Raw genomic sequence first — 17,995 nt, 5'->3', positions numbered from 1 at the left:
CGGATTTGGGGGAATGAGGTAAGATAAGTAAATTGTGACTGAGAAACCCTCTCCAGACTTCAAGAATAAGTGAGAACTTTATATACAGATTCAAGACAGTCAGGAAACAGCTGAATACAACCTACTTGAATCATTCACAGATGAGACTAGAAATATAAGAGAACACAAATATAAGTGGTTGAAAACCATAACCAGGACAGACAACAGGCAAATCTTCTTTACACTGAGGATAATAAACTGGTGAAATGAACTCCTAACTGAAGTGTTTGAAGCAGGGATTCTAAATGACTTTAAAGATGCCTGGGATGGATTTCATAAAGACCAACCTGCCACATAGGAGCCAAAATTGGCAGATAAACCACATCTGTTCAGCATGCGCTACAAAAATAATATGTCAAACTGAGCTTGCAAAGACGTTGTCAGTTTGTCGTGGGTTTGCTTCCCACCTGGTCCTTTCTGTGTGGAATTTGCATGTTCTTCCCGTGTTTGCATTGGTTTGCTCCGGGTGCTCCGCCTTCCTCTCACTTCCAAAGATGTGCAAGCTAAGTGAAATGGAAAAGCTATACTGGCTGTAAGTGTGTATGTGCATATGTTTGCCTGTCTATATGTGAACCAGCGACTGACTGGTGTCCTGTTCAGGGTGTACCCGACATCTCGCCCTATGTGTGCTCAGATAGTCCCCAAACCCCAATAACAGTTTTTCCCCTTTGATAATTGTAATGTTTTATATCTTTAAAAAAAAAAACCCTCCTATTGTCTTGTTTGATTTTTGTCGACCAGTCCTCCATCTTTGCTTTGCCTTTCCAGGACTGAAATTGTCTACTGTTCTCAGGGAAGCAGCCTGCTTCTTTGTTTTAGTGAACATTCAGACACCATACAGAAGATACTCGTATACAATACCTTAAAAACGCGCTCACTGAGAAGAAGAGGAAATGATAACCATGTGAGACGTGAACAGTGGTGCTAGTTGTTGTTTAAATAAAAGCCTTTATGCCTCGCAGAGACAGGCGCATGACCTTCCCCGGAGAGGACAGAGGCAGGTGAGACGGCAAACACGGAGATAATTAGAGGCACCAAATCCAAAATGGTAATGAGGCCTTCCCCTTCACTGCTGGGGCAGTCAGTTTGCAGCACTCCAGCTGTATTTTATCTGAGTCTCCTATGAGGCAACGAGCGCAGGGAAGGCGTTTGGCCATCATCGATTTCCCCTCTCCGATGCAACCGCTCTGAAAATCAATGAAACATGAGGGTATTTGTGGCCTCATTAATGCTGTTTGCTCAGCGAATCGATGTAGACCGAACCCCCTTTTGGCAGAAGAAACATCTAACTTCTTATGGCTGAATGTGACGTAACTCAGGAAAAGCAGGAACACAGTACAACAATATTCCCTATGATTAGTACGGCAAGCGTAGAATTAACGGAGTCAGTCAGTTAGTGGGTCCATAAAATTTCCCAAAAACCGCCGCTTATTCAACTCTGAAGGACTTTGCGTACAAACATGCCATTTCAGTGAAATACCAACTGAGAATTTGTCACTCATTTGCATGTTTTGCCGCAAATTCGTGCTGGCTATTCTCCAACAGTCGCAGCCCAGCGAGAGAGCCCCCAAACCAAAATGCAAACATGTGTTTCTGAATGCTAAATGTGCATTGAGTGTGTATGTGGACCTTTGCAGGAAAATCCACAAAATATCAGTGGTTCTGGAATTCCCCAGGTGAGGTCAAAGTTACCAACGGTCAGTCATTGGGGTGAACTTCAAAATTCAAGTTTTCTTAGATTAAGCCCAGTGCTTAATTTGTAAAGTGGGAGGTCCCGGAGCACAGAGGATGAGGGGGGTGCTTACGAACAACGCTGTGAGCCACACCGAAAATAAACTGGGCATGTATTGTAGGCCTAATAACACTAGTCACACCAAATCCAGATAGAGTACAAATTCCTTAGTGGTCCCTCGTTTATCGCGGGAGTTACGTTCTCCGTGTTCACACCAGGCGCGACGCGAGCGACTGCAGCCACAGGTTGCCATGTAATCCCTATGTAAGGACGCGTTTTGGCACCAAACCGCGCAGCGTGACGCGAGTGAAGCGACACGAGTGAAGCAATTTTGAGCGTTTTGAGCGTTTGTGGTGCGATATTGCGTTGCGTCGCGTCACGTTGCGTTGCGTCACGTTGCGTTGCCCTCCTCCCCAAGTTGAAAAATCTGAACTTTTTCGTCTCGTTGCGCCGCGATGACCAATCAGGGACTGAATATGTAGTGACGTGGAGATGTCTGGAGTTTGACTGAGGATGTGAACATGTCCTGTATCTGGTAGCAGCCTGTGAGCAGGACTTATGTCTCTTTTGTCTTTTATTTCACAATCATGACAGAGTTTTTGGAGCGAGCAGCAGCCCCGCAGCAGCGGGAGCGGAGTTTCTTTTTCTTGTTTTTTTACATGCGCGCGCGAGGGAATCATCCATGGAGATTATTTTACTTATTAACTACACAGATGTATAATAAAGCAAATGGTGACTGATTTCTAAAGACAATTATGACAGAGTTTTTTTGGTAAAGAGCGAGGAGCAGCCCCACAGCAAGCAGCGGAGTTTTGTTCTTTTTTTCCTTTAACGTGCGCGAGCGAATCGTCTGTGTGGAGAATATTTTATTAATTAACTACACAGATGTATAATAAAACAAATGGTGACTGGTTTCTAAAGACAATTATGACAGTTTTTTTGGGAAAGCGCAAGTAGCAGCCCCACAGCAAGCAGCGGAGTTTCGTTCTTTTTTTCTTTTAACGTGAGGAACAATTAATGGTCAACTGAACCTCTCCTTGAATCACTGGTGGTTGGCTCTCACTGTGGTATTGTATCACTTCCTGTTCCGGAGCACAGTGGTGTTTTGCAGTATCTGTTAGCTGTTTAATCTGCGCAGTTAGATTGATCTAGTTAACTAGATAACGATTTGTTTCACAGTGTAATCTTCACATGCCTTAACTAAAGCACTCCCTCTGCTGAATCACCTCTAAATTTACACATTATTCACTTTGCGTGCTTTTAGGAATCCGCTAGCTTAGCGCAGCTACTAGCTCTTAGCCGGTTTAGCATGGCGGCTTCTCCTGTCTCTCCCGCACTTTTCTGCTCTGGGTGTGAAATGTTTAGTTATTCCTCGGCCTCCTTTAGCAGTAATGGTACTTGTAATAAGTGTAGCTTATTCGTAGCTTTGGAGGCCAGGCTGGGCGAGTTGGAGACTCGGCTCCGCACCGTGGAAAATTCTACAGCTAGCCAGGCCCCTGTAGTCGGTGCGGACCAAGGTAGCTTAGCCGCTGTTAGTTCCCTTCCAGCAGATCCCGAGCAGCCGGGAAAGCAGGGCCGACTGGGTGACTGTGAGGAGGAAGCGTAGTTCTAAACAGAAGCCCCGTGTACACCGCCAACCCGTTCACATCTCTAACCGTTTTTTCCCCACTCGGCGACACACCCGCTGAGGATCAAACTCTGGTTATTGGCGACTCTGTTTTGAGAAATGTGAAGTTAGCGACACCAGCAACCATAGTCAATTGTCTTCCGGGGGGCCAGAGCAGGCGACATTGAAGGAAATTTGAAACTGCTGGCTAAGGCTAAGCGTAAATTTGGTAAGATTGTAATTCATGTCGGCAGTAATGACACCCGGTTACGCCAATCGGAGGTCACTAAAATTATATGAATTGGTGTGTAACTTTGCAAAAACAATGTCGGACTCTATAGTTTTCTCTGGGACACTCCCCAATTGGACTGGGAGTGACATGTTTAGCCGCATGTTCTCCTTGAATTGCTGGCTGTCTGAGTGGTGTCCAAAAAATGAGGTGGGCTTCATAGATAATTGGCAAAGCTTCTGGGGAAAACCTGGTCTTGTTAGGAGAGACGGCATCAAACCCCCTTTGGATGGAGCAGCTCTCATTTCTAGAAATCTGGCCAATTTTCTTAAATCCTCCAAACCGTGACTATCCAGGGTTGGGACCAAGAAGCAGAGTTGTAGTCTTACACACCTCTCTGCAGCTTCTCTCCCCCTGCCATCCCCTCATTACCCCATCCCCGTAGAGACGGTGCCTGCTCCCAGACCACCAACAACCAGTAAAAATGTATTTAAGCATAAAAATTCAAAAAGAAAAAATAATATAGCACCTTCAACTGCACCACAGACTAAAACAGTTAAATGTGGTCTATTAAACATTAGATCTCTCTCTTCTAAGTCCCTGTTAGTAAATGATATAATAATGGATCAACATATTGATTTATTCTGCCTTATAGAAACCTGGTTACAGCAGGATGAATATGTTAGTTTAACTGAGTCAACACCCCCGAGTCACACTAACTGCCAGAATGCTCGTAGCACGAGCCGAGGCAGAGGTTTAGCAGCAATCTTCCACTCCAGCTTATTAATTAATCAAAAACCCAGACAGAGCTTTAATTCATTTGAAAGCTTGTCTCTTAGTCTTGTCCATCCAAATTGGAAGTCCCAAAAACCAGTTTTATTTGTTGTTATCTATCGTCCTCCTGGTCGTTACTGTGAGTTTCTCTGTGAATTTTCAGACCTTTTGTCTGACTTAGTGCTTAGCTCAGATAAGATAATTATAGTGGGCGATTTTAACATCCACACAGATGCTGACAATGACAGCCTCAACACTGCATTTAATCTATTGTTAGACTCGAATGGCTTTGCTCAAAATGTAAATGAGTCCACCCACCACTTTAATCATACCTTAGATCTTGTTCTGACTTATGGTAATGGAAATTGAAGACTTAACAGTATTCCCTGAAAACCCCCTTCTGTCTGATCATTTCTTAATAACATTTACATTTACTCTGATGGACTACCCAGTAGTGGGGAATAAGTTTCATTACAGTAGAAGTCTTTCAGAAAGCGCTGTAACTAGGTTTAAGGATATGATTCCTTCTTTATGTTCTCCAATGCCATATACCAACACAGGGCAGAGTAGCTACCTAAACTCTGTGAGTGAGATAGATTATCTCGTCAACAGTTTTATATCCTCATTGAGGACAACTTTGGATGCTGTAGCTCCTCTGAAAAAGAGAGCCTTAAATCAGAAGTGCCTGACTCCGTGGTATAACTCACAAACTCGCAGCTTAAAGCAGATAACCCATAAGTTGGAGAGGAAATGGTGTCTCACTAATTTAGAAGATCTTCACTTAGCCTGGAAAAAGAGTCTGTTGCTCTATAAAAAAGCCCTCCGTAAAGCTAGGACATCTTACTACTCATCACTAATTGAAGAAAATAAGAACAACCCCAGGTTTCTTTTCAGCACTGTAGCCAGGCTGACAAAGAGTCAGAGGTCTATTGAGCCGAGTATTCCTTTAACTAGTAATGACTTCATGACTTTCTTTGCTAATAAAATTTTAACTATTAGAGAAAAAATTACTCATAACCATCCCAAAGACATATCGTTCTCTTTGGCTGCTTTCAGTGATGCCGGTATTTGGTTAGACTCTTTCTCTCCGATTGTTCTGTCTAAGTTATTTTCATTAGTTACTTACTCCAAACCATCAACATGTCTATTAGACCCCATTCCTACCAGGCTGCTCAAGGAAGCCCTACCATTAATTAATGCTTCGATCTTAAATATGATCAATCTGTCTTTATTAGTTGGCTATGTACCACAGGCTTTTAAGGTGGCAGTAATTAAACCATTGACCCAGCTATCTTAGCTAATTATAGGCCAATCTCCAACCTTCCTTTTCTCTCAAAAATTCTTGAAAGGGTAGTTGTAAAACAGCTAACTGATCATCTGCAGAGGAATGGTCTATTTGAAGAGTTTCAGTCAGGGTTTAGAATTCATCATAGTACAGAAACAGCATTAGTGAAGGTTAAAAAATGATCTTATGGCCTCAGACAGTGGACTCATCTCTGTGCTTGTTCTGTTAGACCTCAGTGCTGCTTTTGATACTGTTGACCATAAAATTTTATTACAGAGATTAGAGCATGCCATAGGTATTAAAGGCACTGCGCTGCGGTGGTTTGAATCATATTTATCTAATAGATTACAATTTGTTCATGTAAATGGGGAATCTTCTTCACAGACTAAGGTTAATTATGGAGTTCCACAAGGTTCTGTGCTAGGACCAATTTTATTCACTTTATACATAATTCCCTTAGGCAGTATTATTAGAAGGCATTGCTTAAATTTTCATTGTTACGCAGATGATACTCAGCTTTATCTATCCATGAAGCCAGAGGACACACACCAATTAGCTAAACTGCAGGATTGTCTTACAGACATAAAGACATGGATGACCTCTAATTTCCTGCTTTTAAACTCAGATAAAACTGAAGTTATTGTACTTGGCCCCACAAATCTTAGAAACATGGTGTCTAACCAGATCCTTACTCTGGATGGCATTACCCTGACCTCTAGTAATACTGTGAGAAATCTTGGAGTCATTTTGAATCAGGATATGTCATTCAATGCGCATATTAAACAAATATGTAGGAATGCTTTTTTGCATTTGCGCAATATCTCTAAAATTAGAAAGGTCTTGTCTCAGAGTGATGCTGAAAAACTAATTCATGCATTTATTTCCTCTAGGCTGGACTATTGTAATTCATTATTATCAGGTTGTCCTAAAAGTTCCCTGAAAAGCCTTCAGTTAATTCAAAATGCTGCAGCTAGAGTACTGACAGGGACTAGAAGGAGAGAGCATATCTCACCCATATTGGCCTCTCTTCACTGGCTTCCTGTTAATTCTAGAATAGAATTTAAAATTCTTCTTCTTACTTATAAGGTTTTGAATAATCAGCTCCCATCTTATCTTAGGGACCTCATAGTACCATATCACCCCAATAGAGTGCTTCGCTCTCAGACTGCAGGCTTACTTGTAGTTCCTAGGGTTTGTAAGAGTAGAATGGGAGGCAGAGCCTTCAGATTTCAGGCTCCTCTCCTGTGGAACCAGCTCCCAATTCGGATCAGGGAGACAGACACCCTCTCTACTTTTAAGATTAGGCTTAAAACTTTCCTTTTTGCTAAAGCTTATAGTTAGGGCTGGATCAGGTGATCCTGAACCATCCCTTAGTTATGCTGCTATAGACTTAGACTGCTGGGGGGTTCCCATGATGCACTGAGTGTTTCTTTTTCTTTTTGCTCTGTATGCACCACTCTGCATTTAATCATTAGTGATTGATCTCTGCTCCCCTCCACAGCATGTCTTTTTCCTGGTTCTCTCCCTCAGCCCCAACCAGTCCCAGCAGAAGACTGCCCCTCCCTGAGCCTGGTTCTGCTGGAGGTTTCTTCCTGTTAAAAGGGAGTTTTTCCTTCCCACTGTCACCAAGTGCTTGCTCACAGGGGGTCGTTTTGACCGTTGGGGTTTTTCTGTAATTATTGTATGGCTTTGCCTTACAATATGAAGCGCCTTGGGGCAACTGTTTGTTGTGATTTGGCGCTATATAAATGAAATTGATTTGATTTTGACGTGCGTGCGCGAGCGAATCGTCTGTGTGGAGAATATTTTATTAATTAACTACACAGATGTATAATAAAACAAATGGTGACTGGTTTCTAAAGACAATTATGACAGTGTTTTTTTGGGAAAGAGCGAGGAGCAGCCTCACAGCAAGCAGCGGAGTTTCGTTCTTTTTTTCATTCTTTCTTTTTTTTCTTTTAACGTGCACGCGCAGATAGCCTGCAGTTTGAATTGTGCCTTGTAAGCATGTCTCTTCGCTGGCTCCATTTTCGGGGGTCCTTAGACAAACAAATGTTGTTTTGCAGGATACCTGTAGTATACGGTAACTACCGGAGGAGTGCAGAGGTAAGTGTATGTACCACGGACTCACGGACTCTTCTCCGATTGGTTTATCGCTGCCAGGGTACGTACTCTACGCTGCTAGCGTAAGTACTTTACGTATTACGTCCTTGTGTCAGCGGGAAATGGTCCGATATTCCGACGGTCAAAGACAACGTTGGTCGTTTTTACAGATTTTGGAATTCAGTGCGCACATAAGGCGCACCGGATTATAGGGCGCACGGCCGATTTTTGTGAAAATTTAAGACTTTTAGGTGCGCCTTATGGTGCGGAAAATACGGTAATCTGTAAAGTAACAGTTACTTTTTCAAGGAGTTATCAGTAATCAGTAATTGGATTACTTTTTCAAAGTAACTGTGGCAACACTGGTTATGACACACACCAGATAGCTAACCAAAGATTGTTTTACCTTAACTTTAATGTCAAATTTGGACATGGAACACAGGACACATAATAAATGTAACAAATGAGCTTAGAAAAAAAGAAAAGCAAGCAGAAAAACACCAGGGCCAACACCAGGGCACACTTGATAACGATACATCTAGAAACAAGCGCACCAATGCTAATGCTACCATGAACAGCGCCTCAGTGGAATATCACCTAGCAAAGCTACTGTACACGTTCATTTTAGCAGAGAACCAACAGCAACTCGTTCCCAACTCTGAAGTGGATTTTCTTTGTCCAGCAAAGAAGCACACTACACCAAAGAAAGGACGGCCTGTTTGAAAAGACCAAAGGAAGACTTTTCACTTTAGATGAACGATAAAGTATTAACCTTGACATTTGAATTTTTTATTGTGAAGTATGCAGGTTCATTGTGGAGTATGCAGGTGTTTGTTTCTGAGCCTCCTCTGCAATAAAAAAGTGTATAATCCCCCTCGATCCACATTGTAGTTTTAAATACACTAGTTTTAACTGGCTTATATAAAACTCTTTTAGGATGATAAAGCACTTTCAATTTCAAGCCAGTTCAATCATGGTTTGAACCAAATATTACCTCAATTTTTCTCCAAGTATCTAATTTTTGCAGACATTATAAACACCTGTGAAACATCTAACAAGGCTGATATTCTGATTTTAGCTGGTTTGAAATGGTTTTAAATTAAGAACAGGCAAAAACTGATTTTAAGCCATTACATTTTACTTAATGAATACACTTATTAGTGCCTTCCTCAGCTACCTTAGCAGGTAGCTGTAGCTTTAGGCCTGGGGCAGATGTCATCAGGTGGTATCCAACCTTCTCTGGGTGTTTCAGCCCTAAACCACGACACCCTCCAGTTGGTGGGCCCGCAGTGAGTGGCCAACTCACTGCCCATCTGCCCCCGGCTTCCAGCTCTCCTCCTCCCTTTTGCTCCAGATCCAGCATGAGGCACGTTCTGCCTCCTCCCCCATCCGGCGAGCCGCTTGCTTTTACTCTGCTCATCCATCCCAATGGCACAAAGGAAGCTCCATGTAGACTTCGCTGGGAAGCCCCTACACCCTATCTCTACAGGGAAAACCCATGCTTGCCAGCCCCTGTCTCGACATTCTTGGGCCAGAGGTTGGTATTTTGCAGCTTTCCTTTCGTGGGCCTCCTCGCAGCCCTCTTCCCATGGCACCGTTAGCTCGACCAGGATTATCTTCTGGTCTTTTGCCGACCACAGCACTATGTCGGGGCGGAGGGATGTTTGCACCACCTCGGGAAACTGCAACCTACTCCCTACATCCACCCTCATCTCCCAGGAGCTTGCGGCATGAAGTATACTGGGTCTTATCCTTTTGGTGGTCTGTACAGGCCTGGCTCCTTCCTTAAGGAAGGTGATCATTCTTCCTGCAGTTGTGTGAACTGGTCTCTTCTTGACTCTCTCCCGCTCTATGGTATCAGCCAATGAGAGGAGCACTTTGTCATGACGCCATCTAAACCGCCCCTGGGTCAAAGATATTTTACACCCAGAGAGTATGTGGGCCCGAGTCCCCTTCTGGCTGCACAACTTGCAAAGTGGATCCTCTCTTAGCCCCCATGTATGCAGATGTACTGGAGAGGGGAGGGTGTCATAGACCGACCGCAAGAGGAAGGAGATGCGGTATGGCTCCAGGCGCCACAGCTCTCTCCATGTGACTTTGCGCCTAGGCAGATCCCATTTTGTCCAGGCCCCCTGGGATCCTTGCTGCACTGCTCTGGCTACTCGCTTCTCCTCCTCCCTGTTCCTCACTTCTGCCTGCACCATGCCTCGCCTGGTTCTCATGTTTGCGCCTCCCCAAGTTTGAAATTGTGCAGAGCCGAAACCTTGTCGATGGACGCATTGGTTGCCAGCAATATCCCGCAACTTCAGGGAACCGATGGCCTGTTCCACAGCTGTGTTGGCAGACCATTTGCGTCCAGACCTAGTTGTAATGCCCGCTTGTTTAATGAGGTCATCGTTAGAATTCCTCAAGCTTAGGACGACCCTGCATTTTGCCACCTTGTACTCCTCAACAACTGATGACAGGGGGAGTTGCAATTGACCAGACCGGATGTAAAGGCCCACTGCTGAGAAGCTTGGGGGAATTCCCAGCCACCTCCGCAGGTGCTTGTTGATCTTCCTCTCGATGACCTCGATGGTAGTCATGGGAAACTCAGACTGTGAATAGCCAAAGTAGCCTGGGCAAGAGGCCATGTTGATACAGCCAGGTCTTGAAGTTGCCCGGGAGTAAAGACTTATCTATCTTCTTCAGCCATTCCTCGGTCTGCTTCACAGCCTCAGCAACATTGGCTCCATCCGTCATCGACGCATTGAACCATTTTCCCAGGCATTTTATTGGGCTGCCCTCGATGGATGGAATGACCTCACCCTGTACTTTGAGGCTAAACTTGCTGGTGACTCTACCCTTCCTAATGACCATACTCCTAGACTTCCTGGCTTTAAACAGCATACCTGCCCAGGTGGCGACACTACCCAAGGTTTCCAGCACCCATCTTGCTTGGACGTGCGTCACAGTTGTTACAGTGATGTCGTCCATGAATGCTCGCAGCACTGGCTGCTCTACACTGGATTCCAACTTGGGACCCCGGGTTATGCACTCTGCTGCAGATAACAATAAGTTCATTCCCATAATGAACAAAATGGGGGAGATGGTACACCCTGTTGGAATCCCCTTTTGGAGGTCCAGCCAACTGGTGGTAAAGAACGCTGATGAAAACCTGAGTCGAAATCCCGCAAGATAGTTGTTAATCAAGCCTCGAATTGCCATAGGAATGGAATAATGGTCAAGCCCTTCTTGGATGAGGTTATGTGAAATTGACCCATAAGCGTTGGCAAGATCTAACCAGACGACTGTTAGGTCACTTTTCTTCTGCCTTGCTTCTTGAATCAATTGACTAATCATCGAGGTGTGTTCCAGACAGCCCGAAAAGCCTGGGATACCACCTTTCTGGATGGATGTATTGATATATTGGTTTTGTATCATATAGGTGGTAATTCTTCGTGCCAGAACAGAAAAAAAGATCTTACACTCTACACTAAGGAGAGAGATTGTCCTAAACTGAGAGATTGTGGAGGACCTCTCCTCCTTTGGAGCAAAACATCCCTCCGCCAATTTCCAGCTGGGTGGAATTATGCCCCTGGCCCAGATCTTCCTCATAATTTTCCACAACCTCCTAAGGAGTTTGGGACATTTCTTGTATACCTTATATGGTATACCACTTGGGCCAGGGGCAGCTGAAGATTTGGCTTTACGGACGATGTCCTTAACCTCCTGCCATGTAGGTTCCTTCACATTCAACTCAATTGTTGGCTTTCCAGGCCTTGAGATATTGTGGTTGGTTCCTAGACCCTGACCCCTATTAGGGTCGCTGTAGGCTTCCACAAGGAACTCTTCTACCTCCGCCTTAGAGCTGGAGAGTGAGCCAGATCTTTGTTGGCCGAGAAGTGTCTTAGTGAAGCTGTATGGGTCTCTTACAAACTGACAAATACATTTTTAAACTGTTATTAAATGTTTTGTATTTAAAAAAAAAACTCAAAAACAATATGAATTATTTTAAACTGATTAAAACTGGATATAAAATGTTCCTCCAAACATAGGTTTTGTTGTTGTTTTTTAAATGCACTGTTCCAACAACAACAACACAAAATTTATGTTTGGAAAAATATGGTAAAAGGACAAATTTCAGATTACGTGGTTCCTGGCTATTAAAAAAAAAGAAAAAAAAGCTGTTGTTGATATGGTATCGTATACAGAATAAGAATTGCTATTAGTATGGCCCCCACTGCTATTTAAACAACTGTGCTGTGCACAAACCTAATTTTAACCCTAAAATGACATAAAGTGCCATTTCACAGTGAATTTTGCTTACAACAGCAGATTTTCTACATGGACACTCACAGAACTTTAGCAATTTCAAATATAAAACCTCATTTTTACCCAAAAGGGAGATAAAATTGAAAAATACAAGCCCTTTTAAGTTCTTATACCATAAAAATACTTTTGTTGACATTCAAATTCACTCCTCCTAATTATGCAGAGTATTTTAGCTCACAGGGTCATTGACAAGTTGCACTTTATCCTCTCATGCCAGAATATAATTGACATAATTACACAGGCAGATTCCGCAGTCGGCTTCATGTAACACCGCTAAGCCTTTTATCTGTCAGCGTGCCGCGTCATAACTCAACGATTACTCCCAAATGTTAAGCAAGGAGGTTTAGTCATCTGAACACATAACACAGACAAAGGTCACTTTCCCTGAATGGGACAGTTGATGCTTTATACTCCAACTCTGGAGCTCACGTGGAACTCATCAAAGCAGCAGCTGCCAGGCCATGTTATGATCCGCGCGCAGTAATCACAAGCGGCACAAGCAGATACGAGCATCTCACATTTAGCACCTCATCCGTGAGAGCTCAAACGGTGAAACCATACCAGCGCTCTTCACACGAGTCTTTAGGGATGTGAGCCACATATTCTTCCCAGGGTGCACCTACCCAGTGCACACTAATGAACATCTCTCCTGTCCAAGCAGCCCATGCATCACTTTAGCAACTCGACTTCACAGCTCCTATTCCCCTCTCAGGCTTCAAAATAGCAGCACATAGCAATTTGCTGCCATAAATGTTGCAGGCGGCACTAAAAGTTTTCTGCTTAAGCATTGTTTTGAAACTGCATCCTATAGTGCAAAGTACCGAAAATACGAGTGTTGTTTTTGAAGAGGGAGTGGGAGGGCTTCAGTGACAGTTGGCCGACCCTTGACCTCTGCACTCACCGTCCTTGCGGTGGTAGGTGATCTCCACTTTGCGTTCCTCCGAGCCCAGCAGCGCCTGGGCCACCTGGGCCACCGCGTGCCGGCTGGTGAACTGGCCATGCAGGAAGTCGCAGGTGCACGGCTTCTGCATGACGTCAGGCCTGGAGAAGCCGGTCATCTCGCAGAAGCCGTCATTACAGTAGATGATGGCACAGTTCTGCACCCGGGCGTTTGCGATGACAAATTTCTTATCTGTGAAGAGCAAAGAGACAATTGATGAGTAACCCATCAACAGGAACACCAGTCACAGAAGACATTCATCAAGAAAAATGGCAAATTCTGACGTTTCCCAATTCTTCTAAATGAGAATTAGCCCCTTTTATTTGAGAAAAACTGATTTTACCTGTTCTATATGATGGAAATTCTAAAAAACATTGTACACTGTTTTCAAACTGGATAATCTTGCCATTAACCTATATTTCCAAAAAATATCCAACTTGTCCTCTTTCCTAAGTGTTGACATATTTGCTGTGCATTTTGATTGTTTTATTGTTTCATATTCTGTATTGTATGGATTTAGAATAATTAATGGAATTATTCCACACACTCCAATACTGTAGGTAGCAGCATGTACCTCGAAAGCTGGTTTGCAATCCACTGATAAACACAAAGAAGTAGTAGTTTTATTCTTTTTATTAATTGAAACGAGTTTTTACTTTCAGTCAGGGTGACGACATGACCAATGTAAGCATCTTAAAGAAGTGATTCACGGTGGATTTAATCGATTATCGATCGCAATCACAAGACCTAAACAATCATGCTGGCAAAGATGACACCTTGGAGACACATAAGAGAAAGAAATATGCCCGGGCTTAACAGTGGCACAAAAATGTTTTAACTTGAAAATACCCAATCCGCAATCCCACGAGAATAACTGTCAGAGTTTGGGAGCGAACGGACTCGTTTCAGTGGAGCAGTTAGCAGAATAACACCAGGCGGCAACATCTGTACAAAGAACACAAATGATATCTCATAAAAGATGTCAAGAACCATATATTATGGCATATAAAAAATAATCTGCATATTAAACTTGTAAGGGAGGGTGTTACACTTCTTGTAAAAATTTTGTTGCTTTAAACGAATAGTGAAACAATATTAGTGTTGAACAATTTGAATTAAAACTATTTTCAATGTGACCATATACACTATGAATGATGAAAGAACAGTTTTAACTGGTTTGAACCATTATTTAATTTATTTATTCACTCATTTGCTGAACCTGCTCATTCCAATTAAGGGTTGTGGGGACAAACTGTAACTATGCATGAGACATTAGCAACTTTATTTATTTATTTATTTATTTACCTTTTTTTTTAGCATTATATGGCATAAACTAAGAGTAAAAAGCCTTCAACTCGATAATGTCGTTTCATCTGACATTTCATGGTTTTAAATAAACCAGTTTTAGCTGGTTTCTATAAAAGTCTTTTAGGATGATATTTAAAGCTCTTTCAATTTAAAGCCATTTCAACCAAACCTTATTTTTCCCTGTAATTACCATATTTATTTATTTTTTTTTAGCATTATAAATAACAGCGGAATGTCTTAAAATGATGCTTATTTGGTTTTAACTGGTTAGAAACTTTTAAATTAAGAACAGGACAGGTAGAAACTGATTTTTAGGGCTTTTGAATGGATTTTAAGACTGATTCAATCTTTTTATATACATACACACACTATATATATATATATATATATATATATATATATATATATATATATATATATATATATATATATATATATATATATATAAACAAACTCTAAACCAATAAAAAATATTTAAAGTAGTTCTGGAAATACATCTGAAAAAGGGCACAGTTTTCATGGTTGGAAAAATATGGTAAATGGACATATTTCAGATTCCAAAATTACCGACTAGTAAAGATGCGGTACAGACTGTGAATAGCTATTAGTGTGGCACCTACTGTTACTTAAACTGCCCAATGTGGTTCATGCACAACTCTAACCCTATAAAGTTTTGAGCTTGGGATTTATTCAACCTGATCTCGCACCTGTTTGTGATGACATCACAAAAAATTATTTAATCTATTAGTTTGTGTTTCGATGCTATGATGTCTCTCTTTGATGATTAGAGATCTTGCAGTAATCACGGTGGATGATTACTGGATGCAGTAGTATTATCTACATTAACAACTATGCTACTGTACCCACAGCCACTCCTTTAAAAATTCATGCTATCTTAGACTGTTGTTTGGTCAAAACAAGAGTTTGGAAGAGTTTTCCTTGGTTTCTGTGAAACGCTGAAGTAATATTTGACATAATTTCTTCAAACCAGACTGGAAAAAGGATCGACCAAATAATCCTACATAAACTAACCAAAGTGTCAATAATGAAGGAAATTACCGTTTTCAGCAAACTGGATAACAAACAAATAAATAAACCAGTTTCCCTCCAGGTTCGAACCCTGTTCAAACTCTGCACCTGCCACATTTCTCCATGTAAGGTGGAGTTGCGTCAGGAAGGGCATCCGGCGTAAAATCTGTGCCAAATCAACATGCAGATTCACCTCAGATTTGCTGTGGCAACCCCGAGTGCAAACAAGGGAACAGGTTTGATGTATTACAGACCTACAGACCCAAAACCCAATTATTCAAATTTACAATGACACAAAAAAGAGAAAAGCAGAAGAAAATGTAAAATATGGATATGTGTTGCATGGTGTTTTCAAACAGGTCAAGTTTATTTTTAATGTTGATCAATTAATTTGTTGATTAATTCACTGAACAATAAAGTATCATTATGTGCTCCACTGTTCCATAATTAAAAAAAAACAAAAAACTTTACACTTGTACTTCTGTGTGAATGGATCAATTTATTTTTAAAAGACACTTGTCCATATTTTCCATGGCCCAGATGATAAAACAAATGCACCTTTACAAATACACTTAATGTTTTCTAACTCATGGAGCAGAAAGGAGCAAGCAAGAGGCGCTCCGGTACTACAAGAACAAAGCAGGATAAGAATGTTTGTTTTTGATCATTCTGACCCTCCTCACATGCTAAATGATGCTTTTAGGTTCCTAATCATTTGGCCTGCGGCGCTGCGCTGCACAACGGGAAACACTCATACTCACTTTGTCCTTCGAATTTCCGAATAATTATTCCCAAAAATGTGTTTTGTGGCGCAACATGGCCCCTCCGGACAGGCATGGTTCTCCTGCGCAAATAAAGATGATCGGAAACAAACAAACAAACAAATCTTTGGCTGCTCGAAGCGCCTTCGGTCAAGTAGAAGCGGCTGTGAGCCGAAGCCAGAGGGGCTCCCCGGTTTTCTTTGTCACCACTCAGTCATCCCCGCACGGATCGGGGCCCCTCCGCGTGTCTCCCTTATTTCAGCTCCGACGCGCCCCCGGCCGCGCGCATGGCACGGGCTCCTCTCCGACGTAACGCACAAAGGAGTCGAGTCGGCCCGCCGCAGTCGAACCGACATCTCACCGCCGCTCCTCGGAAGCGCCGCGAGCGTTATGTGCGCGTCTGCCTGTGCGTGATGCGTGCGCATCGCAGCTCCGGCGCTGCAGAGCGAAGACTGACGGCTGCGGCGGCCAATGGCAGAGTGCGCACACAAACAGATTCCAGGGCCGCGCGTAACGGATTACTTTGGAACCCGTGTTACTCCAGGAACTAACCAATTTAACACAAATGACACTCCATCTGAATGATCCAAAATCCCAGAACATGATAACGAATATAGAGCACTGTGACAAAAATCAAACAACAAAAACAAAGCTTTTGAAAGCAGCATCTATAGAAATAATTGATGTAATTGTTTTTTTTAGTCTGGCAAAAGCCATGTAAAAGTGCTTTGGCCCCTTTTGTCTGAGGGCCCCTGAGCTCATTATAAACACAATATGAGTCCACTTTGCAAATCAGAACTATTTACAAACTGGATCTGTAGCATCGGAACTGCGCCGCTGCACAAGATTCCCAGAAGTGTGCAAAGTTGTGGTCTGGAATTGGAAATACTGTTCAAATTTCCAAACTTAAATAAAAAACAAACAAACATATATTTCCAAAAAATTAAACCCCAGTCCTGCATGGCTGCCATGCAGCTAAGACATCACTTTAGAGCCTTGTGCAGTCCACTTCCAGAAATGGAAGTCAGATTCAAGAGTACAAAAATTCAGTTTTTGGCCCAGTTCACAAACTGCCCAGGACAAATATATCACTAAATTAAAACATTGCAACTTTCTATCAAATTCTAAAGTTTGTGTAAAAGCCACAGATTGTAAAATGCAGTAAGTGAATAAATACATTCTGCACAAAATGCAAACTAGGAAAAAGTTGGATTTTCTCTTTTTTTTCCCTTTTTTGTTTTTGTTTTTTTGCACTTTGAAATCTGAGCACCATATCTGCAAGGCACTGCATGCTTTTAGTGTGGTAACGAGGTTCTAAACCGGATGTCTCAACTGTCTAGCAACCTTACAAAGGCTTTTGTCTTAAATGGCTTAGGGGTAGGTTCAGATTTCATTTTTGTGAAATACATAAAAATGGAAATTTGAACAACACTTTTGGACCACGGCTTCTTTTATACACTTGCAGGACTGTTGCACCATAGCAGAATTCTGATATGGTCTATGTCAAAATTCCAGAATACTTCCCACTTGCATAATGGGTGTAACAGATCGATAAATGATGGACTCCATCTCTTCCAGGTTGTTGCAGTAACTGAAAAACAATAAATGCTATCATGGGCATATGGTGAGGACACGCTGATTAAAATTGAGTAAACATTGATGCACCACATTAATCTCTGCTTTGCTCACATACTATACAGTTGACCTGTCTGCCACCTGCTGGATATTTGGGGGATGTTGGTAGGATGATGGAAAATAGGAGCAGGTGTGATTTAAGTTACATGTAGCATGTCTGCATGTCTGCCATCTGTGGGACCTGTCTAGAGAATGCTCTCATCATTTGCATGATGGAAATTTGGAGCAGGTGTGGCTGGA

The 17,995-nt window shown here is 42.3% G+C and overlaps 1 protein-coding gene across 1 annotated transcript in view; it reads right to left on the bottom strand.

Moving 5' to 3' along the window:
• kcnh7 (potassium channel, voltage gated eag related subfamily H, member 7) overlaps window positions 1-16,531 on the bottom strand; it is a 340,856-nt gene extending 324,325 nt beyond the window's left edge. The window contains 2 exon segments of the mRNA XM_034176733.1: window positions 12,984-13,214; window positions 16,121-16,531. Of these exon segments, the coding sequence (XP_034032624.1) occupies window positions 12,984-13,214; window positions 16,121-16,196 (307 nt within the window). The 5' untranslated portion in view covers window positions 16,197-16,531.
• Between the last annotated feature and the right edge of the window lie 1,464 nt (window positions 16,532-17,995).

Source organism: Thalassophryne amazonica, chromosome 1 (genome assembly GCF_902500255.1).
Source record: "Thalassophryne amazonica chromosome 1, fThaAma1.1, whole genome shotgun sequence".
Classification (NCBI taxonomy): Eukaryota; Metazoa; Chordata; class Actinopteri; order Batrachoidiformes; family Batrachoididae; genus Thalassophryne; species Thalassophryne amazonica.
This window is presented reverse-complemented; position numbering and strand designations above follow the sequence as displayed.